The sequence below is a fragment of the Falco naumanni genome, chromosome Z (assembly GCF_017639655.2).
Source record: "Falco naumanni isolate bFalNau1 chromosome Z, bFalNau1.pat, whole genome shotgun sequence".
NCBI classification, from domain to species: Eukaryota; Metazoa; Chordata; class Aves; order Falconiformes; family Falconidae; genus Falco; species Falco naumanni.
Window position 1 is genome coordinate 1731559 of NC_054080.1, and position 24691 is coordinate 1756249.

The 24691-nt window shown below is 44.9% G+C and overlaps 1 protein-coding gene across 4 annotated transcripts in view; it reads right to left on the reverse strand.

Annotated features, from left to right (window-relative positions):
- SSBP2 (single stranded DNA binding protein 2) overlaps nucleotides 1-7466 on the reverse strand; it is a 191853-nt gene extending 184387 nt beyond the window's left edge. Inside the window, exon 1 of one of the 4 annotated variants that reach the window (XM_040580648.1) lies at nucleotides 7298-7466. In XM_040580648.1, coding sequence (XP_040436582.1) covers nucleotides 7298-7356 — 59 coding nt within the window. In that variant the 5' untranslated portion in view covers nucleotides 7357-7466. The remainder of the gene's footprint in view (nucleotides 1-7297) is intronic. The other 3 variants (XM_040580645.1, XM_040580649.1, XM_040580646.1) reach the window with 3 other exon arrangements.
- Between the last annotated feature and the right edge of the window lie 17225 nt (nucleotides 7467-24691).

Consider the following 24691-nt stretch of genomic DNA (forward strand, 5'->3'; position numbering starts at 1 on the left):
CTGGGCTACACAGCTCAAACTGGGCACCCAATAATCAGCAAGTATTTTTGCTTTTTACCTTTCTTGTGTTACTGCCATTTCCAAAACTGGCAAGCAGGCAGGAGAGGCTTGATGCATATTTTTAGAGGTTTGTGAAACTCAGACACTGTGGTGCTGGGCACCAAAGAAACAACACATTCTTTCTCTAGGAACAGCTGTATTATGAAACAGCAAGGCAGCCATAAGGCACATACCGTATGGCAGCAAAATAGCAAATTATCAAATAGCTACTAATTATGAAAACAATGCTTTATTCTGCACAATAAAAAAACCAAGAGTTTTTTTCCGCAAGTTAAAAAAAAAAATATTAGTGAACATGCAGATGAGGACAAAGTAAGAACAATGCTTAGTATATATCCATATTTTCCAAGTCAAGAGAATGTTACTGAGAAAGCAAGTACAACACCCAGACATTGCACTCTGACACATACAGACACACTATTCCAGCTGCTTCTGAACAGCAAATCCTACCCTTCCCTCTTAAAGTTCTGACATCTCATCTGAGCTACAGATTCTAGGACTACCACAACCTCTCTGCCACTTCAGTCAAGTCCAGTATTTCATACATGTTTGTACATCTTATCTTGTTTTATCATTTTATCCCTTGGTCTCACACATTCCTTTGCTGCCAGCAAAGGAACGGTCATTTTCTAGCACTTGGAGGGACAGTATGTTCCTCCTAACTTAACAAAAATCTTCCACTTCCTGACCTGTCTCCTTGAAGGCATCACTGTCCTGGCTCTGCTCCCTGTTTTGCACCAGGTCTATTTTCCTTGTCACGATGCACCAGCTCCCATCCAGATCTCTGATCCCAATGCCAGTCCCTTCAGGGAGCAATTCTTTGTCTCATCTCTCTGGACTGGCCATTTCCACTCCGCTTCATCCTCCTTCAAGAGCCAACCCCCTGTTAGCTCTGTGTCCTGGCATCTCACAACTGCAGCTCCAACGGCTCGGCCTGTAACTTGCACTCTCCTCCCCAACAACACCCAGCCCCATTTCTTCTCCCCAGACCGTTCCTCTGAACCCAGTAACTACCGCACTCCCAGCAAAAATGAAACATTCAGCGATTACAGTTAGTAAGCCCTAAGCATATGCAAATTGATCCTTTTGAAAAGGCTTGTATCCTGGCTAAATTCAGATGCTTTGTCATGCAAATAGAAAAAGACACAACCCTGGAATAAAATCCCTCATCCCTTCTCAACTAGATTTCAAGTGTTTCAAAGGAGAGGAGTACTATTGGTCTTCCATGGTAAAAGTTATGAGAACTTTTGAAACATTGGAAAACGCATTTTTTACTTTGCCTAATTTTCAGAGTGAGCCAAAACACTTCAGCTGAACTGTTTAACACAAAGAAATTAAATAAACCAGCACAAGGCTTACATACACCATTACAATTTTTCCACCCAAACACTGAAAGTTTGGCAAAGAAAATCTGGTTTGGCTACTGTAATACTTGTAACTATGATATGCCTATAATTTAAGCAAAATGAATTATTAATATATGCTGGTTTCTGTTGACTACTGTCTCCTCCAGCAAGATTTAATTACCTCTTAGGCAAGCCCGAATGATGCTCATTGTCATCAAGAGTGCATCTGCTGTACCCAGTGGGTCTGAGTGGGCTCCAGAAGTCCTTGCTCTTTAGCAGCAGAAGTCTGCTCAGCACTACAGAACCGACAAAAGCTAGCATCAGACACCTCATGAAGTTCACCATCCAGGAAAAAAAAGCACTGGACAAAACACTCAAACCTTTTGTGAGCAGACCAACTGTGTAGAGGAAGCAATGCAGAAACAAGCTTCTTTTTTTCCTTGATTCTTGTCAGTCCAATGAAGTCCTTAACTGTATGGAAACAAACACCCCTGCTATAAGCAGTACACTTTTAAGTTTGATACGTATTTCAGGGCACTGCTATACTGAAGTTACATTTCTACGGTCCACCACACCTACCGTTCAGTCTGTCAGTGCCTGTTAAATCTCCACTGCAACAGTAGTTATTCTTAGTGGCCTGAACTGCAGCATATACACTATCTGAAACACCTTCGTATGCTGCCTAAGATAACTGTGCAGTATGAGGGAGTACCTGAAGCACTGTGATCATTAATAAATACTGATAAATACTTACTATCTCCAGAAAGTTCCCTTCTGTGCTCTTCTTTATTAAAAAGTATATTCTTCTAGAATGGTTACAAAGTGTTACGTCCATAGACTCCCAGAGCAGCACACCTGCAACTTTTACAAGTTACACCTGATGGATGAAATCAGTGTATAAACATTAAACCTAAATTCTGTAAAACACGCTGGATTACACTACTACCTTTGTATTCAGAGTATCTTTCACCACCTGAAACTTGAAAAGCTAGCTCACCGTTTCCCAGGGAGAAGCAGCAAATTGATCACTGAAGCCAATTAATTTTAATCTGCCTTTTATTTTTATGTAGCTTACAAACATTACAGTGAAAAATGTAACTTAACTATGTCAATTCATGCAATGCTGTCTTTCCAAATTTAGAAAAAAAAACCCCAACAACCAAAACAAAACCTCACAGAAAAAAAAAACAACTAACAAAAAAACCCCTCACAAATATGTCTAGAAACCCACAAATCCCCAAAAGTCCTCAGAAATCTGTTTTCCTAAACAGCAGCAGAATCAAATACAGAAAGCACTGGTGAGTTTTTTCTGTTTACAGAGAACCCTATTGGCATCAACAAGAAAATGACATATAAATTTCACTCCACTTTCAACTTTGGGAAGAAATGTCTATACACCCACATATAAAGGAGCTGTACATCCAAATGGCCAACCACCCAAAACAGAATTGAGAAGAAACTGCAAAGGAGACCTCTTCTTTCTTCAAAGCAACAGCAAAGTGGAAAAGAAAAATGCCCATCTTCCTCCATGTGACCAACTGGCCAAGATCAAACTTAGGTGGCATTTACAACTAGGGTCATGCAAAAAAAAAAAAAAAAAAAAAAAAAAGGAGTAAGAATACCATGACAGCAGCCATCAAGAATTCTCAATTGCTCTACATCCTCTCCCAGACCAAGCTAAAAAATAATCAATAACCAGCTCTAATGCTTGCTTCTATGTTGTTATTTTGATCATGCATCCTTTTATATCACAGTAAATCACAGTCCCTAGTCACCCAGTTAGTTTTTACGCAAAATCTGCAGGTCTGCTGAGCTCCACCAAGGCAAAGGCACCTTGCAAAAAAGACCACTTTAGAAGACCATTGAAGGATTAACACAACTGAACACAAAACAAGTAAATCCCTTCAAAATTTAGTTTTCCTTAGGATGTACATTCTTTTTACTTACTTTTCTACACATATTTTCTAACTGAAAACATTATATATAGAGTTCCACTTGCAAATTACTATAAAAGTCCTGTTTGAGAATCTATGTAAGATTTGTACAGTCTGGTCCTTCTTTCTCCAAGATTAAGTTCACAGAGTTTCACCATTCAATGAAATGTCAGCAGGTTCAAGCTCCTAATCTGAATTAATCCAATTTTAAGGCATTGGGGGGGGAGACCTATTTGCTGTGAAGAGATAACAAAAGAGGATGTTTAGAAAATTTTGGTCTTTTTCCTTTTACAATGTAGATGAGCCTTATTTGGCCCCAGAATAGCACAAGTGGTGGGACTGCTGCTGTTTGATACAACTTTCCCATCCTTTATGCAATGGGAATGGCCTACACCCAAAATTAAGTCACAGCTGTTATAGAACTGGAGGAAGGGGCACGACACCACTTGAGATTTTTTTCTCTCTTTGTCCTCTTTGCATCTCACAGGTTATCATATGCCTTCATTTTCAGCGTTTTACCTAGCTGTTCCATACTGTACTTCTCTGGCATAAAATTACATATTATTTTTCCCAAACCCACCTATCCACACTTCATATGTGTTGTTAAACTACATAATACAGATAATTTACCCAAGGTCAGGCAGAAGGGACAAAGAGAAAGACCATAAAACGAATGACATCTTTGGAACTGAAAAATCGCCAAGGGCTACTACAAATGACTTGCCAAACTTACTCATTTTAATAGAAATTACATAACCTCAAAGCACATAAATATCAAAGGCAAGCACTACAGTGAGATACAAACATATCTGGCACTGGACTGATCTGTAAAATATATCACATCCTTAATTACAAACAACATCTGAACAACACACATTTTCACACCCTAGTCCTGTCACTGGCACACACCCTCATGGGGAAGACACATGTTCCATATAATTAGGCCATCCAAACCTGAGGTAGTGTATTTTTTTTTCTCAGTTTATTTCCTTAATTATTACAAGTGGATTTCAGAGATCAGTTACTGGCTACAAAATTTAGATACTTAAAACCTTGAGGAGACACAACAGAGTTAAATTACATGTTCTGTTCTAAAAACTTTCAAATTAAACCTAATTATAATCCCGCTCTTCTTGATTAAATAAGCACTTAATGTTTCAGTCAAATGTATGTATTTTCTCTGTGGTTTTCAAATTAATACAATTGCATGCAGAAGTCAGACCTGTATTTTTTTTAGAGATTTAATTTGATGGCAACTTTTTTGAGCTGAACAAAAATTCATGCATCACCTTGGGAGAAGCACTGCATAGTTGTAAAACAGTGTCATAAGAAAGAGAAAAAAAATGTAATCACAGCTTTTTGGGTGTCAGAAAGAAAGCATATGAAAATGGCAATGATGTGACCCGATCTACTAAGAGGAAATTTGAAATGATGTATTAAAAAAAAAAAAAACCAAAACCAACCTGGAATTTAGACTATATAATGGTATTTCACATCATAAACCAAGACTTCAGGCTGCTTTTTTTTTTTTTTTTTCTCATCGAAGGACAATTGCTGGCAGGGAAAATAAAAGATGACTGGTGTTTCTAAATTCCCAGTTGTGTTTATCTGTAACTAACCAAGAAGTTACCCATCTGTCAAGTCCATGATTTAAAAGAACAAACCATTTCAGTGTTTTGCATGAAATAATCTATACATGAGGAATTCAGATTTCCAGCTGTTAAGTTATAATGAGCAGGAGACAAAGTGTATTTAAATGGAACAGCACCATCTAGCAGGCCCCCCATAACTTTACTTAGCAGGGCAGTTGCTACTTGGCAATAGGTCAATTTGGCAGGCTTGCCCTGAAAATTATTAAGCATTTTCATACCGCATGAAATATTATGTGCTTTATCGCACCACGAAGCCAGAAGAAAAATTAGCTACAATGAAAGAAGACTGAAAACAGTTTAAAGTTTCAGCGCTAGGACCACAGCAGTTGTGTGTGTGGCTCACGTTGCGTAGTTTTTGCTAAAGCAGAATTAAAAGAGCCTGATCCTCATCCGATCGAACAAACATCAGCCCTACAGATTTGTTTTATTTAGTCCCACACTGCGATCCCATTGTGCCCTTTAGGAACTCCCCAAGTGTACTGACAAACACCAGCTACTGTATAGCACAAGAAAATCTTTCAACTCCATAATCTTGCTAAATGAAACAAACAGTGCTTCCACTAACCCCTTAAGCAATTATTTTTTAAATTATTCCTATCCTGGGAGTAAGAAGTGCCACAAGTTGATTAGATTTTAGTGCCCAAGTTGTGTCTCCCACTCCATCTTAGCAACTAACATTCCATGCCCGTGCTGCCTGTCTTCCTCTACCTTTCCATTGCAAAGTTATGTGTGAAACTCCCAAACATAACACTTCAGATTTGCCCTAGCATCTCCCTCTTCTGTAGCAACAGAGATGCCTGGCCTGCTGCTGTTCCAGGAAGCATGCGTGCCAGTCTCTGGAATTAGGAAGTCTCTAAATTGCTGTAGAAAATAATAATAAAAAAACCAAACCCAAGACCCAAAAAACCAAACCCAACAAAAAAAGAAACTTTTAGGTGAAGATTCAAGACAAACCGCCTGAAGGTAAACTCATCAGCCGTGCGCGGAGTATTGAGGCTGATGTTGGATGCGATTCTGGAGCAATGTGATTTTTTGCAGCAGATAGGTGCAAACCTGGTTTCTGCCCGGAGGTCTCCATCTCCGGACTCCTTCAGCAGCCTTACCCCGACCCTCCCCAGCCCGAAGCCACCCCCGATACACTCCCTCCTCTCCTCCCCCTCACTCGGGCTTGTCCTCCCCCTCCACCGCCGCCGCCGCCTCCTCCCCGTGCTAAACCGGCCTCGGTAACGTCAAGAAGCTGCCACTACCGCACAACTTAAAGAGACGCCGTCCATTCCAAAAACTCGTTTTCCTCCCGCTTCTTTCCCGCCCGCCCGAAGGGCAGCGCAGGGCCCCGGGAGGGAGGCACCCGGCGCCCCCCGGCCCGCCCGCCGCTCCGCACCCCGCCGGGCAGCAGCGGGGTCCGCTCCGCGCCGCGGGTCCCCGCCCGCGCCCCGCCGCCGCGCGGTGACACGGGGAGGGCGGCGGGAGATGAAAGGGCCCCCCGCGCCGCGCAGCTGGGCATTTTATCCGCGAGCAAATAATGAAGCAAACAATAATAATAATAATTAAAAAGTAGTTTTCGCAGGCTGTTTCGGCACCAGCCGGCTCCAGGCCGTGGGGTGCGAGGGAGCCCCGTCGCACACCGGTACACCCTAAAAAAACCAAAAACACACCCGAAAAAAAAAAAGCGGGGGGGAGCGCCCATCCCGGCACCACCTTTGTTCGGCGGGGCGGGAGCCGGAGCGCGGCGCCCCCCCTCCGCCGTGCGCCCCGGAGAACAATGCGCCGCGGGGTCGGGGCCGCCGGGCTGCGCGGTCCCGGGGAAAAGTTGCGAGGCGACGAGTTGGGACGCGGCGGGAGGCAGCCCCCGTGCCCCCCGTCCCCGGGCCGCGGCTCTTTGTTACCCAAGTTGTCCCGGCACCCTGCGTCGCCGAGCCCCGCGGAGGGCCCCGGGGACCGGGGCGAACTGGGGGCGGGGGGAGCGGGCATCCCGGCGCCGCTCGGCCGCCCGCCCCCGCCGAGGACCGGGCGCGGAAGGCAGGCGGGGGGCGCCCGCCGCGGCCCCCTCGCCCAGCCGCCGCTGTCCCGCCGCGGGGACCCCCCTCCGCGGCCCCCTCCTGCCCGAGCTGCGCGGCCGCGGCCGCCTGCCCCCCTCACGCCGGCCCGGGCGGCGCCGGGCCCCCTCGCTCCCGCCGGCCGGCCGGCCTCCCGCTGCGCCCGCGCCCGCACCGCACCGCCCGCCCGCAGGAAAGTTACTTTGCGCGCAGGGTCGGCGCCCGCGCAAGGCGCGGTCCGCCGGCGCGGGCCGGCGGGCTGTACTCACTTCTCCCTGGCCTGGCTGTCGGACGGGACGCTGCTGTTGCTCTTGCCTTTGCCGTACATGCCTGCAGAGAGCTCCGACTGTCACGCACCTGTCAACCCATCACAGCCTCCCCGGGAACAGCCCCGTCACCATGGAGACGCTGCCACACACACATCCCATTGGCCGGCCGGGCGGGAGGACACGCCCCCCGCGCGGTGATCGACAGCCGGAGACCCCGACGGGCTGCTCCCTCCTCGCCCCCCCCGCCCCCTCGGCTCCTCCTCCCCCCCCGCCCCCCCCCGCTCTCTCCCTTCCCCGGCGCAAGGGGGAATTAGAAACGGTTCTAGAAGGATTTTAAACAACCGGCTGTTCCGAGCGCCCGCCACCCGCCCGCCGCCGCTGCCGGCGAGGGAGAGCGCGGCGGCGAGCGGCAAACTGCGGACCGGACTCTTTCGGCAGCCGGCGCCGCCAGCCGGCCCGCGGCCTGCCCGCTGCCCGCCCCGCTCCCCTCAGCCGGCCGCGCAGCGCAGAGCCGCGCTACCGTCCCCCGCGGGCCGGGGGCGCAGCCGGTGCGCGGTCGCCTCTGCCAGCCCCACGCCGTCCCGCTGCCTTCGGGGGGGGGGGGGGGGGGGGTCGGGCGGCAGCCGAGCCGCCCCCTCGCCCTGCCCCGCGGTTTGAGGGCCGCCGCCACACACACACACACACACACACCCCGCCGCCCGCCCCGGACCCTCCCGGCTCCCCAGCGCGGCCCCGCTCCCTCCCGCCCGTGCTGGCGCCCTCTCCTCAGCTGCTGCCAGCACGAGTCACCTCGGACCCCAGGCCTCGCTCCCCGCCTCGTGCCCCCTCAGGGCCACCCGCCAGGCCCGCGGGGACCCCCGAGCGCCCCGCACCCCTAGCCGGGCACCTCCCGCGGGGACCCGCCCGGCGGCCCCGTTTCCTCAGCGCCGAAGGTCAAACCGTTCCCCCCGCACAGGGCCAGCGAGGGCAGGGCCGGGCAGGGCCGGCAGAGCCTCCCCGGTCACGGGAGGGCCAGCCCCGGGCGGAGGGGCGCCCCGGCGGGGACACGGCCGCGCTGGGGGAGCCGGAGGGCGACCTGGGCCTCGCGGGCCTCGCTGAGGCCAGCCTTTGGCCATTGGGGGCTGGCAGGAAACATCTCCTGAGCCAAAACAGTGTGCCTTAGAAAAGCTTGGGGGGGGGGGGGGATCGTCTAAAGAAAATTCAAGGAAATGCTTTGATTTTTTTAAAGGTACATTGCAAATAATTCTGTGCTCTAGAGAGATGATAGGAAGAGAGCAACCACTGGGAACATTTATTACTTGCTTTTTGTAAAGTACCCATACCCGGGTCTCTGATTTTGTTTTTTTTTCTTTTCGCTGCTGAAGTCTAATCCTGAATTTTGCAGATGTTGATACCTGCTTATCTCTACAAACCTATGACTAATCTTGTAAACCTACTCACGTGTGTAAGCCGAGGGAGCTTTTAGTGTTTAATGTCAAGCCCTCGGAGCGCTTTTTTTGGTCCAGCCAGGTTGTAAATATAACCATCTCCCCATTGTGTTGGCAGGCAAAGGCCAGGAACAATAAGCACCACGCAAAATTTGAGGAGGAAAGTTGTATGAGGCATAGACCACCAGCATCTGTTTATCATTGCTGGAGCTGCAGGGGAAAAAACATCCTCTGGATTTCGAGCTGCTAGAGTGAAGGGAACGGTTGGTGAGGTGAAATTGTTGGGGGAGGATTAAGAGAGTATTAATGAGCAACTGGAACAAATTAGCAACAGAGTAGCAGAGACAACAGGAAGGAACAAGAGGCTGAAGAGTCCGAGGTGCTGGTAGCTGCACATAGGCGATTCCCTATCACGGCGCGGGTCGTGTGGGATGTGCACTTTTGCAATTTGCTGCAATAATTCATCAGATTAAAGCATACCACAACAAAAAAGCCATTTCGTGCCAAAGTTGCTTCTCTGTCTTGGGCTTTCACCCCGCTATATTTTTTGTATTAACGGGTCAGTGGGAAAGAGTGGTTGGCGTGGGTAATGAAAGAAGTAAATTAGGCTTTCCATGCAGCCTGCTGGCAGCAGTCACTCCGGCCTGCACATCACAGGCAGGACCGGGGCTCCAGCTTGCAAGTTACACCAGTGAAACCAGGGGAAGGACGTCAGGCGAGGTGGCAACAGCGGGTTATGGTGGGAGAAGAAACAAAGTGGGAAATGGCAGGAGAAAACGAGGGAGGAGAATGGAAGGGTAGGAGAAGCTAACAGAGGAAATGAAGGAGGTGAAAATGACCATGGGTGAGAATAAAAAAAGGAAACAAAGTACAAGAACAACATGGGGTGAATTTGGGTGGTAAAACAGGGTAAAGACTAGGGAGAAATCTGAGAAGGGCATGTTAATGAAGCGTGAACCAGAGGGAGGTATTTTGCCCTCATTCCTACTGAATAATGCTTATGTGTCTTGTACCATGGAATTCAGGTGGAGGCTAGGCATGTGACTGACTGCATTCAGTGTGAACACGGGTAACAGAAAATGGTACGAAGAAAGAACAGCAGAGAAGGTATCAAGAAAGAGAACAAAGAAGAACTTGCGTTGTGGGTAAAATGTATTGAGAAAAGAGTTGCTGACAGAAGGAAGAGAGTAGTTAACACTTTGGTACGGGATCAGGGATCATCATAATCCAGAGCACAGTTTTAACCTAGATATTTACTTGCCCTTGTTGAAGAGCCATTATCATCAGATACGTTGACTGTCTCCTGTTCAAGGCTTTGTGCTGCCACCCATCAGCCCTAGCGTCAGCATGACTTTCATTTGGAACTGGTAACGATGGAATCGTCCCTGGGCAAGGCAGTCTTCTTTGCATTTTCTTCTTTTTCTCCCCTGAGAAAAATTGCCTCAATAGTTTTCGTTTGTTTCTTTGTGGTTTAAAGGGTGGGGGGGTATTTTGAGAAGATGGCTACGTCAGTGTTGTGTCAGTCTTGTACAGGGAAAGTTGTGTTCTGGAAAAGGACAATGCTGAAGTGTTTCCCAAAAATGCAACGATAAGACTGCTGTAGTGTCCTTTGGATATGCATTCCATGACAAGATTTTAACAGCCGAAAATGCTTTGTTCCTCTTTTTCATGTGATTTATTTGCAGTCTTGTGATTTATTTTCGTCTGAAGGACTGCAAATGCTTTGCATGTTCATAGATCAAATTGTGATTTGGGGCAGAGTGGAATGAACTTCGAGAGGGTAGGGATGGACACTTGGACATGAGCAGGATGGCTCTGTTCCCAGTAACAGTGTTAAAACTCATTCTCGTTACAGGTCTGGTTCCCAAGCTACCATTAACATTCAGGTGATGACTTTGTAATTTTGCTTAGAGATCCTTCAGTGGAAAATATAGAAATAGTGCTAGTACTTATTTATTATGCATATGAAAAATAGAGCACAAAAAGGAATAGGGTACTCATAGGACTCTGCTGTAGATTTGCCAGGCTAATGTTACAACTGCCTTTGCAGGAATGCTATCATGGTGTGTTATCTATCAGCACCACACAAACAAAAGGTTATCACATTGATACAAAAAGTTCCCTTAGTAAGTGGATAAATTAACAGGAAAACATCCAAATAGTCATGATTTTTTATGTGTTATTAATTCTTTCTTAAAGTGTTTATACACATATAATATCTGTGTATCTGTGCCCTTGCTCCAATCATTTTGACCACAAACACTGCTCTTAGCAGCAGCAGTTATATCTCATGAGGCCAATAGTGTAATTAATGAGATTTGAGGTACAAATACTGAGACAAATTTAAGTTTCTAATATCAGAAATGAAGATTCAGTCTTTGTTAAGAAAGGGGATGAGGGGTAGCTGTACTTTAAAGCTTCTCAGTCCGACACTGGAAAGGAATTCACAATGTATTTTTAGAGTGTTATAAAAATCTCTTACATAATGCTGATTAATTCTTAGGTTTTAGGGAAGAGCACTGGGCTTTGTGTATGAGTGTTGACCAGCTAAGCCACTGAAAAGGGCTGGTTTGGGCTGGATTTTTTTTTTTTTTTTTAACTTCTTGGATACAGAAAGCTGCAATTATTCAGTTATTACAGGATTTTGCTTTTGTTTGGGCGTGGATGAATATTTTTCTGGAAACTGCATCTTATTCTTGGAAGTCTTTATCATTTTAAAACATATGTTATGTTATATCACCCTGTCTGAGATATAGGATAGCTACAAACTGGGTGGTTTTTTTTTTCTTTCCCTCTCTCTTACTGCAGCTAGTTACGTTATGGATTAACATTAAGAATGTCTGCAGTGAAACATTACTTGTGTGGCTGTGTAAGACTTACTTAAACAATGTAACATATTACAGAATCATGATTTTCCTCTTACACTTGCAGTAACATATACAACTACTGTATAGTTCTGCCCATTCTCTTGGTTTTCAAAATCATCAATTAATCTAACTGGCAGGTTTCACACAGCTCTTAACAAAGAGCTATTCAGGAAATTGAGTCAGTAAATGGTACTACCTTATTTTAATTCTACTTATACGTAGTTATTGTTGTGTAGGTGGAAAGATTTTTTGGACAAGATATCATGGGAAAGAGACGCTTTTGTCTGGTCTTTTTCAACAGATACGTGACAAAGGCAGCTTTGAAGCCTTTCTGAAGAATCCTTCTTTCTTTTGTAGGATGTTTAATCTTTCTGTGGAGTTTCTAACTATGAACCTCATTCTGCAGATTTTCATTCTGGTCACAGGGCCATGATCTTACTGCAATTACAGAGGAATGGTGGGATAGCTGGCATGACTGGAATGCTGTCATGGATGGCTATGTACTTTTCAGGAAAGACAGGCCAGCAAGGAGAGGTGGTGGAGTTGCTCTTCATTGGAGTGGGCAACCGGGCTGTATCGAGCTCTGCCTGGCGGTGGATGCAGAACAAATCGCGAGCTTATGGGTAAGGATTAAGGGGCAGGCCAGCATGGGTGACACTGTCGTGGTGTTTGCTACAGGCCACCTGATCAGGAAGTCGATGAAGCCTTCCACAGATAAGTGGATGTAGCCTCCTGATCACATGGTTCTCATGCAGGACTTCAACCACCCTGACACCTGCTGGAAAGCCAAGACAGCTGGGCATACACAGCCAACGAGGCTCCTGCAGAGCACTGGTGATAACTTCTTGATACAGGTTGTGGAGGAGCCAACGAGGCAAGGTGTGCTCCTGGACCTTGCACTCAAAACCAGGGAAGGATGGATTGGGGGTGTGAAGGGTGGGGGCACCTTTGCTGCAGTGACCGTGAGATGGTGGAGTTCAGGATCCTGTGTGGAGGAAGCAGGGCAATAAATCCGATTGCAACCCCGGACTTCAGGAGAGCTAACTTTGGCCTCTTCAAGGACTTACTTGGAGGAATCCCATAGGTCAGGGCTCTAGAAGGTAGGGAGCTCTGAGACTGGCTGATATGTAAGCATCACTTCCTCCAAGCTCAAGACAGATCCAACCTTATGAGTAAGAAATCAAGCAAAGGGGGAAGGAGGCCTGCATGAATGAGAAAGGAGCTCCTGGCAAACATCAAACACAAGAAGGAAGCTTACAGAATATGGAAGAAGGGACAGGGCACTTGGTAGGAATATAGGAAAGCTGTCAGAACAGAAAACAGAAAGGTCATGGATCAGTGCATCCTGGGGGTCGTCTCTTAAGCATGTGGAGGAAAAGAAGATCATCAGGAGTTATCAACATGGATTCACCAAGGGGAAATGCCTGACCAGCCTGATAGCCTTCTATGATGGAAAGACTGGCTGGGTAGATGAGATGGATGTTGTCTATCTCGACCTCAGCAAGGCTTTTGATACTGTCTCCCACGACAGCCTCATAGGTAAGCTCACGACATGTCAGATACACAAGTGGACACTGAGGTGGGTTGAGCTGGCTGGACGGCAGAGCTCCGAGGGCTGTGACCAGCAGCACAGAGCCTGGCTGGAGGGGTCAGTGCTGGGTCCAGCCCTGTTCAACTTGCCCGTTGGTGACCTGGGTGAAGGGACAGAGGCACCCTCAGCAGGTTCCTGATGACACAGAACTGGAGGAGCAGCTGACACACCAGGAGCCTGCGCTGCCGTTCAGCGAGACCTGGGTGGGCTGGAGAGTTGGGTGGGGAGGAACCTCATGATGTTCAACAAAGGCAAGTGAGGGATCCTGCTCCTGGGGAGGGACAGCCCCATGCACCAGCACAGGCTGGGGGTGACCTGCTGGGGGGCAGCTCTGCAGAGCAGGACCCGGGAGTGCTGGTGGGCAGCAAGTTGCCCATGAGCCAGCAGTGTGCCCGTGTGGCCAAGGTGGCCAGTGGGATCCTGGGGGGCACGAGGAGGAGCGGGGCCAGCAGGTGGAGGGAGGTGACCCTCCCCCTCTGCTCCGCCCTGGTGGGGCCGCATCTGGAGTGTGTGCCCAGTGCCGGGCTGCCCAGTTCACCAGAGACATGGAACTGCTGGAGAGGGTCCAGCAGAAGCTACGAAGCTGATGAGGGGCCAGAGCATCTCCCTTACGAGGACGGGCTGAGAGAGCTGGGCCTGTGTAGCCTGGAGGAGACCGAGAGGGGACCTCATCAATGTCTACAGATGTCTTAAGGGTGAGTGTCAGGAGGACAGGGCCAGGCTCTTTTCAGCGGTGCCCAGTGACAGGACAAGGGACAACGGGCACAAACTGCAGCCCAGGCAGTTCCACCTGAATACGAGGAAGAACTTCTTTGCCTTGGCGGTGGCAGAGCGCTGGCACAGGCTGCCCAGAGAGGCCGTGCAGGCTCCTTCTCTGGGGACATTCCAACCTGCCTGGATGCGATCCTGTGCAACCTGCTGTAGGTGACCTGCTTCAGCAGGGCTTGGACTGGGTGATCCCCAGAGGTCCCTTCCAACCCCGGCTGCTCTGTGATTCTGTGATTCCTGTGACATACAGATGAGTGAGAATTGCTCAGGTGAGTGAGATGAGCCCTGAGTCATTACTTGAAAATGAAGACAGGAGGAATGTACGGGTCACAAATGTGAAACAAAAGCTTTAATTGTCCCTCTTTTCCAGTTGGGAGGAAATAAAAGTAATTATACCTCAGTGGGAGAGAGGGATGATCCTTATGGGTCCCTTCCGACTTGAGGTATTTGATGACTTCTATGATTCTAAGTTTCAAAGAAAGACTTACTAATAACCTGTTTGTCACCCAGGTCTCTTGCTGGCAAGGGCACTCTCTTTCCCTCTGTGATACCTTTCACCAGTGTTTCTGCAGTGCTCCTGGATGGCGTTTGCACCACCACACAGAGCCCGTGCTGCTCTGCAGTGTTTGGTTGCCTGAATGTTTCCTGCTAAAGGACACTTGTCCTGTGAGATGCGGAGAAGCTCACTGAAGAGTGCTGGGGACATGTTCCAGCACAGAGCTACAGGGTAGGGAGAGGCACTGCTGTACGCTGAAACCAGCTGGAGGAATTTGCAATCTGCCAAAGTTACTCCTGCAGCACAGTCTGTCCTTGCTTTCTCACTCTCATTCTCCCATGAAACCTAAGTTGCGGCCCTGCTACCCCCCTGCACTTTCTTTTTCCAGTGAGAGCCACAATCTCCTCCTCTCTTTAGACAGGAAGCGAGGATGCTTTGCAGCCTCATGTTACGCGGTTCATCCATGAAGGGGCCAGGAAGAACCTGAATATGTTCAGCTTGGAAATAAAACTTGGTAAGAATAAAACTTGCATTAGTTTATTGCTCTCACTGACAATGATACAGTCGCTTGCACATTTAAGTAGTCTGGCTGGCAGTTTGTGTACACTTGCAATTCAGAGTATTGGAAATTATCTGTAAAGGGCACACAGCGACACAGAGCCTGAATCTTAGTTCATACTATGGAAAAAACCGTGTTTGTGAGTACTGGTTTCCTCCATATTAGCTCTTACAACATCATTCTCTGGTGTCTTATGTGGTTTCAGATCTCCCTGATGCTATTACCACCAGCGGGGCTTTCACAACATCTCTCTTGCTAGCTCTCACCCACAGATGCTTATGTACATGCCTTCTCTGGTACTGGCTAAGGGCTGAACTCATGTTGCCTCTCATATAGAATAGCTCAGACACAGTATCCCTTCTTCCCGCAGCCACTTATTTTCACTTATAGAACTGGAATCGCTACTTTTAACTGGGTTAAAATGATGAGTGACATACACGTAAACACCCACAGCATGTGGTTCTTTGGTTAGCATGGCTAGAACTGGCTGTTTTAAGCCATCTGACTGAAACAGTATGTTACCAGACAACCCAGTTGGGGGGGAGGGGAGTGGGGGGGAAGAAAAGAAAATGGTATGTAGCTCAGTTATTAATCATTTGAAGGATAGCTGAAAGTCACCATTGCTGGTTCAGAGACGTGTCACATCAGGAATGTGATTCTTTGTGCTGTATGTGCCAATAACTAGAAGAAAACCAGCTTGACAACCGGGCATATAGGTGGCTGTGAGGCTAAATTGGACCCCGATCCTCCACAAAGCTCTGCATGGGCAGATCTATCCTTGCGTGGTGTGGGTGCAGGGATTTGTGAGTAAATTCTTTACTGCTGTAGTGCCTGAGCTGCCAGTTTTAGCATTTAGTGCTATGCTAAAAAAAAAACCCACCCCAGAAATCACATTAGCAGAATCAAAACTGCTGTTAGCAGAATCAAAATTGCTTTTATTTTCAGGGTCACTACACTCAGCAATATGTTACAGAAAAAGGCTGAACCCAGTATGAAGTTGCTGATAATTCCTGAGTTGGTTTGACATATGCAGTCTGCTGTCGACTTCAACAGGATTATTTAGCGCATTTGTTTCTTGTGGTTTTAGGATTAATCAAAATGCAATTTTGTGAAGTTATACCGATGAGGTTGCATACTGTGGGCTGTAGGCCTGGAGCTGCAGGCCTTGGGTTGCACAGGTGTAGCGGTAGAAAGACTTTGGCTTTAGCCAGCAGTTAACCATGATTACTGCAAATAACCTCTTCAGAACTCTCAAGATTTTTTACATTTATTAAATTCTGTTCACAAAAAAACAAAGATTCCCAAGCAAGCAGGAGCACTCGAAGTGAAGATCTGGGAAAATAAATGGCCAAAGCTATCATACTGTGACAGCTTTGGCAAACCTTTACACAGTCTTCTAAAACAAACACATGTGATGTTCTATTCTCTGGGTAGGTCTTTACATTAGAAGCTCATACTTAACACAAAGATGAATAAAATGGTTCTCTCTCTCCACATATTTACTGAGCACATATTGGTGAATTGTCATCCCAGTGGTGTACCGTATCACCCATGCTCTATCAACACATTCAAACATACAGCAGTTCTGTGGGACTTTTCTGCCTTCTTTGATGTGTATAACTGAGGGAAGATGGAGATCATTTTGGCCTGTATTGCAGGCTTAATATTCAAAGGAGCTAATTTCTCTGGATCTCAAGAATCATAGAAATCAAAATACATACATGGAGGCTTGCTCTTCTTTTCAACAAGTACTAACTGTGCCAGCGGACTCTGAAAACCGTCTTACTTCACTTGGTTTCAACACCAGCATTTGAGCTTCTTCTGCTTTTTATGAGCTATTTGAGGTTTTCATGTTCAGGTAAGAATAGTTATATTGAAAACTGGTAATATTTCACCCTGTTTTGGACCTGGGGCCCAAGGAGAGGGTGGTGATGATTAAAAACACTGGCACATACCAAATCAAAGTTGTATCAGATATGACTGATTGTTTAACAGTGGGCCAATAGCAGTGTTAAAAGTAAGGAAGCAAACCACAGCATTACTCATTAACTTGTACTTATATGTGTTTCTTTTCTCTTAAACTTCCAAGAGCTCACAGATTCATAAATGAACAAAACCATTCCAGGAATATAATCCACAGAACCTTTCAAAAAATCCAGCAAAATAACAAGGAAAATTATCAAAAATTATTGATAGTGTAAGAAAGAAAGAAAGAAAAAAAAAAAAAAGATAACATTGCGTATTTCTCATGCAGGCTTTCCCTGAACCAAAAGTAGACAGAACTTTTTTATTTCTTGTTTTCAGGTAATATGCACAGCAGAACTTACCTTGTCAATATCCTTTGGCTTTGGTTTCATGGGTAACTGGGAGGTATGAGGAACTACAGCAAATTCAGTCCCTGTTACATGTGTGTGTTACAGGCACAGCTACACCAGAGGGACCAAATAGCAACCTTTTTGTTCTAGGTTCTCTACAGGTAAAGAAGGGTAAAACAGGGTTATAACGGGGTATAGGCAGTGTCACAGCACCAAGGATGCACAAGCCTGGGAGGAGAACCCTTTGACTCTAAATATCTTCTGTGGTAACAGTACTGGGGGATTATGAAGATAATTTGCTGCTTAGGTCCATCTTTGGCTCAATATTTCTTGGTTTCTATTTTGAATAGGCAAACAGGTAAAAGGCAAGCATCCCCTGTAATGTTAACACATGAATATTATTTGAGAGATTTGTTCTGGGTTTGTGCAGCAGATTGTTTTGAGACAGAGACTTTTATAGAAACCAGACTATTACTTGTATTCTTTGGCATTTCCATTTATAAAAGCTACTCATGTTTACACACGCAGACACACACACACACGATATTGTTCATATATATTGTTCATCTGGTAAGGAAGAAATAAAAAAAGAAATTGATACCACTCTGCATATGTGTTCAAAAGCTTAGTGAATTCTTCAAGCTCTGCTGTGGATCAGATTTCATGAAACCGAAATAAAAAAATCCTTTCTTACCTCGTCTTTGTGTGTTCTGAGGTGGGTTTGTAAGGTTTGAATTACTAGGTAATCAACAAGAAGTCTCCTTTTTATGAGCCTGCAGCTGGGAAATGGACAGTTTAATATTAATGGAAAGAACAAACTCTCCTTCTCCTTTCTAGCCCCTTTCTTCTCTGTGCTTCTGCTTCATCATTTTCTTCCATAAGGTCCCTATCCTAAAATTGCCTTTGTGGAAGTCCAGGATGTGCTACAAAGCAAGAATAGAGCCCAGTTTTTCAAAATCCTGTTTACTGACGTCAGTGAGTGTCATATGACAGTAACTTATGAATATTAAGGACAGAAAAATCTAATTCATTGATGTATCTGCAATTATTTATTCAACTAAGAAACTAATATTACATGAATCTTCAGGCTTTCATTTTGAAATACTTTTGAAATACTCTGCCATCACCATGCCAAAGGGAGGTATGGAAATAATAACTTCTGGCTTCTAAAGGTAGAAAAATATTAAATGTTTATTGAAAATGAATAGGCATAAATGAATGAACTTTAATAGAAGTGAACAGTGGCACAGATGTGCCAGTGGAATCTCAGGAGCTAAAACCTTGGAACTTATCTTGCTGATGTGATCAGGGGACATCTTTAAAGATGCCACTGAATTCCTTAGTTTAATGATGTATCTAAGAAGGTTTCTGGATAACACATCTTCCACTGCTGTTCGCTTCTAGATCTATTTTGGCTTCACTTTCAAACAAGTTGAGCAAGAAATTGAAATTAATTGCTGAAGTTTAACACATCACAATTTTTTTAGATTAAAGGACACTTATTTGTATTCCTTCCTATTTAAGCCAACTGCTGGAAATCCAGTGTGATGAATGAGAGAGGACAACCCCAATGCAGGGTCTCCAGAGACTGCTAGGTCTAAGGCGAACACAAAGTTAACCTTCTTTGGGCTTTCTGGCTCAAAGGAGCTCTTTGCACACAAAGAGATGTGAGAGCCTGTTGGGAGACTACAGGAGTCATGGGACTGGACTGAACGGAGAGCTCAAAAAGGCTTCCTGCTTCTCCATTTCTGGACATAAAGGGTATCTTCGAATAAGTACCCTTGCTGATGATTCTCCTGCTGGTTTCTTGAGTTACGCTTCCCATGTCTAAGTCTGGTGGCTGAACTGAATGAGTTCTTCTCACCTCTTGTTTTGGCCTGTGAGAGGTTTGTTTATGCAGGCAGAGTGGTTCTTATGGTTGAAATCACTTGCTTTCCCCCCAGGTAGTCTTTCTGTCCAGCGAAGGGTGATACTGTGGGTCCATGAGGAGAATCAAGTTCTGGTCTGAGCAGCTGGAACAGGGAAGGTTACAAAGTGAAGTCCTGGACAAGGAAACAGAGATGCCTTAGGGCTGTATTAGAAACAGTGGCTTCTCCCATCTGTTCTCTCCTGTTGAGTTCTCCACGTACTTACTGCTGGTAGTCTGGCTGGCATGGTAGTTTCCTAGGATATCTGAGTAAGAAGCCTGAAATTTAAGATTACTTGTGTTATTTAAAATATCTTTCTTTTATTGTTTTTCATACCCAAGGTCAAAATTTATAGCCCAGCTTCATGATGCTTACCTGACCTGTGGTAGCCTTTTTCCCCTGGTGATTTAAAACTGGGCTTGAGAAGCAGAGACGTTTTAATTTCTTACATCTCCTTTTATTTTTCTTTCATTTTTCTTTTTCCTTTCTTTTTTTCTTTTCTTTTCTTTTCTTTTTCTTTTTTTTTTTTTTTTTTTTATTATCTTCCACACTTAAACCCTGCCCCAGAACTTTCTTCCAGCAGCACAAGGTATGTCTGACTCGTGCATCCCAAGGCATAGATTTCAGGGAATGAAGGAAGATGTGCATTTTTCATATGACTGTTGCTAATATACAAAAGCGCAAGGTAGGAAGGCAGCCTTTGAGAAGCTCCTCCCTGCCCTGGAAGAGCATCGTCTCTGATTATGACAACTTACTTAATTCCAGACATGGGTAAACAAACAGGGATGTGGAAGGGCATGTATGTGAAAGAGGAGGACTTTTTAATCTTGCAAGCTGGCCTCAGGGGTTTTGGTTGAGAAGTAGACAGGAGTTATATAGAATTCCCAGAATACAGCTGGTGCACCCATAACTGCATTGGCTGTAATAGGATTTTTTACTGTGCTAGGAATGAAATATCGGGCTCTCATTGTTACCTTTCCTTGTGCAGCTGTAAAGAATTTATTTGTGAGTTTTACAATATCCAGAGGTGGTTCCTTTGTACCCTTTTTCAATAAAGTTGAAATGCCAAAAGTTTTTTAGTTTCTTATTACTCTCTTTGCCCAGTACAAAACCTTGTAGCAATCCTGAAACTGGCACATCTGTCCTATCACAAACCTTTTCTGAAACAGACCATTTAAATTTTCCTGTATATCTGGTCCTTCTAATGCCATTTTTAGTTAGCTTCAATCTCTTTCAGCATGTTGAGTTCAACAAGCTTATGCCAGACTAGCAAGGCATTTATTAACGTTTCTGAAAAGCTAAGTTATTTTATCTATTCTTGACAAAACTCTGGGTCATACATCAGTTTTTAGACATCCTCTGTTCAGTGTATTGAAATTTCTTGTAAGCCTGAAGTGTTCCATCTCAGAATAGAAAAAATGTCATATATGATTGTGGGGATAAAAATGTTTCACTAGAAGAGGGTATCTCAATTGCCCAAATACTCAGGAATCAGGGAGCCATTTCATTTCCGTATGCTAGCTTGCTCCCTGATCTTTCTTTTGTAAGACTACCATTCTTTGAAGATTGGCCCTCCATTGCCTTAAGTGGAAGCAGAAGTAGGCACTTGATGTGACTTCCCAAATACTCCACTTTCCATCATCAGTCGGTGGATGCTCATGAGAATTTTTCTGGATTCGACACTGATGTTTGGGTCTATTCAATTCTGACAAACATAGTCCCTTTTTTGAAAAGTTGTCAGTATTAAAGGTAACTTTTATCTTAATGGGAATGACAAATTATTCCAGCAAAGAAACACACAGTAATAAAGAGAGTCCATTTTAGATTACATTTCTTTTTCTCCCCACATACTGAATCCTTAAAAACAAATTTTAAAACATACCTTTATTTCCACTCACTTTATTCCTCTCTCACTGTCTTTTATGAATCCCCTTTCACCTCCATGGGTGCTCGTCATGTCTAGGGAAACAAGAAATGTTAAATTCAGATGTAGCCGGTCTGATCATGTTGTCTGTTCATGAGTGAGCCTCCCTTTGGAAGGATCATGGTGTAGGACTGAGCATTATTGCTAGGGAGTTAGGAAATAACAAACTTCAAAATTTTGGAAGGACATGAGGGAAAGTGTGGAGAAAATCTTTCTCTTAACCCCTTGCAGTGAATCTACCACATGTATAAATACCTCTTCAACAACTATCACCCAACAATCTCCTTCTCATTCAAGAAGTACTTGGGCAGATAGAAGTCAAAACAGTAAGGGAATAATAAACTGTTTCAAGATCCCCACATCAGGCCTGCTTAAAAATAAAAAATGTGTTTATAAATACTAGCATCCAATGGAGTGTTGCCACGGATTTCCATGGTTTTGGCAGTATCTGACTCCTAACACAAATACAAATGTCGTGATTTGTTTTCCATCCCTTCTGATGTCAATGTAAACAGTCTTTTGGATAGATTTGGATATTTCTCTGCATGACTATGAAGCCTAACTCAACAGTATTGTGTTAGTCTATGAGAAGCAGGAGGGGAATCTGACAAGTTTAGTGACATTGTCCAAGCTATCTGAAATATAGAAAACCTCTTATATAATGAAAAGCATATTAGAGCTTAAAATATGTTCTATATTCATTGTTTAAGTGCACGTTAGAAGCCAACTATGTCAAGATTTGAGCTAAAAATGACCAAGCCAAAGTGAAAGGCATAGAAATATTCCCTAGCTAAATCTTCTGAAGCTATTGAGCTGTTTCTTCATGTTATCATGTTTTCTCTCAAGACTTGTGAGAAAAGTCAGTTCGTATAGGACCACGTACAATACTCGGAGAAGGCAAGACTCACTCTGTTCTTTCCTGTTCAAGAATAACCTCATGCATCTTTCCCTGAATATAAATATGTATCTTTGCTCTTGTCTTGCGATTGAACTAGAATTCAGCCAACTGCATTTCCCAAGGAAGCCTTACAATCAGACCCAAGGTAGCAAAAGCATTTGTTTACTGCTCACAAACTGTTAAAATCTTTTGAGATAGGTTTTTAAGCCCATGTCTTTAACTGATTTACTGGACGTAGGTTAGGAGTTATTTTTTCAGAAACAGTTTGGGCAAGCAGATGAGCGTAAGTGGATATCACATATAAAACTTGCCTTTTTTACTCTTCACTTGTGAGAACTCAGGGGCCAGTGTGCCTCATGATGAAGGATGCTCTGGCATACCGTGGGCAGAGCAGTATTTCTACGCTTGCCTATAGGCCTGGCTCTTAATTTTGAAGTCTAGTCACTCTGTGCTCAGCTAACAACATTGTTTACCACAAAAGGTTCAGCAAAAACTACTGCTAAAATTGCTCAGTGGTCAGTTGTCTTTCTCGAAATTAATTTTCAGACTGAGTAGCTGCCTGCTGTGAGGATGTTTATGGCAGGCTATCTCTCCTGACTGCCAGAAGTTGCCTAGGACCTTTTCATGCACAAGCAACGCATTTTAAAATATTCATTTGCTTAGGCACATTATTATTCTAAATGTCTTGAAGTTATGTTCTCACTCTTTGTCACCATAGAAATCATTATACAATTACTTACCATAGAAGGACTGCCTGTGTATCTGCGCATGGGTGCAATGGCTCTCCAAGGCACTGAAGAATTACTTGACTGCACAGAAAAGACCATCTCTTCACTACCTAGGATCTAGCAGAAAAGCAGCAGCCGCCAACCCGGCTGACCAAGCACATTTTGCAAGGAGCGGGTAAGGCAGGCTGTGGGCACATCCTCTTCCAGCTGCAGCTTTACCAGCTGGAGAAACCAGCACCGTAGCAAGGTGCCCTGTTGCTGTAGCCCCTCCAAGGGTCGGGCGGGCAACCCGGTTCAGCATGTGCTGCTTAAGCCATTTTAGTCAAAGCAAGCTATTCCCCAATTACAGCACAAGCCATATAGGTGCAACGTAATGCGAGCAATGCTGCTGTTTCAGCTGCAGCAGAGGACCTGTGGGCAGGCGATCTCGCTGCACTTGCTTGTGCAACAGCAGCTCAGGGCACTTACCCCGTACAAAAGCAGTATGTGGGCCCATCACACTCGTGTTCACCCCTTTTGGCAGCTTGAATGTTAAGTCGGGATGCCGAGCACTTCTGCATCGTTCAGCCAATATTCAAGGAACAGTTATTTTACACTTTAGTCTGCCAGGATGGTATTCTGTTTTCCTTGCTTCCTTCTTTTGTGATCACTTGATTGAGCTGCATGCAGCAACACACCAGACTCATGTTTAAGGTAACTCCTGTTTCACTCAACAGCATACAATGTATTCACTCTCTTTAAACCTCTTTCAAGTTCAATTTTGATTTCTGCCCCACTATTATATTCTTCAGTGTTTTGTCTATAGATATGACCTTTTATGAATCTTGGGTTCAGTGCCCAAGTTCCTTACAAGTTTTAAGAATTATTTTCTCTGAGCAGTACCTGCCTTAAAGACACTGAAGAGAGCCTTTTCGAATTCAAACACATAAAAGCAAATGAGAATATAAAAACATAACATGCAAACACAAAAATTCAAACAGAAATGCTTTCCACAACTCAGTGGAAAGCAAATGAAAGTATGAGGCTTTTGATAGGGGAAAGCAATTGCCTAGGAAAATAAAAATTATAAATCTTTAGAAAGGAAGATTTGAGGTGTTTTTCATGAAATAGGGAGAAGTATACAAACAAGGTCTTGAAGTTCATCAGACGCTGTGCTAATTTAAGAGTCTTGAATGCTAGACGTTGTCTGTTATGCAATTGTGCGTCTTCAAAGTGTCTGTTAGGTTGGGGCTCTAAAGGAGCAGAGATGTGCCAGTGGAATCTCAGGAGCTAAAACCTTGGAACTTAGCTTGCTGATGTGATCAGGGGACATGCAACCTGTCCATCACCTGAGACAGGGGCTTGGTGTCATGGTGAGAGTCACGTGCCACCTTCCTGGAAGTCAGTGAGAAGATTGTGGTTGTCCTGCTCAGAGTGCTGCAGGGACAGGGGGTAATGAAAGCAAAACCCACCTGCCTTGTTGGGAAAAGGGTGAGAGCCCCTAAAAGGATGTTTGTCTACCAGGTAAAATAACGGAGACAGAGATCCTGAAAGAACACAAACTATCCTAAGACTGATTTGTTCCTCTGTGTCAAGGAAAGGAGACACTACACCGTTAAATAAAATATTCTGCTGTGATTTTACATTTCATCCTGAAAGCATCATCCTAAGAAAAAATATTGACAAACAGAGGTAATTTTAGAGAAGAAGCAAAGCAAAATGTCCAGATGCTGCTGTGATAGAATTTATGGCTTTATACACACACACACACATATATATATATAGCATAAATAGCTTGGCTAAAAGGCAACCACGGGGGTTTGGCAAGGTACCAGCATTTAGAGCCCATAACAATACAAATACAAATGGCCTTTACCAGTCAATTCAGGAATACTGCAGCTGACTCCAGTAGGAGCTTCCTGAGTGAAAGATGGA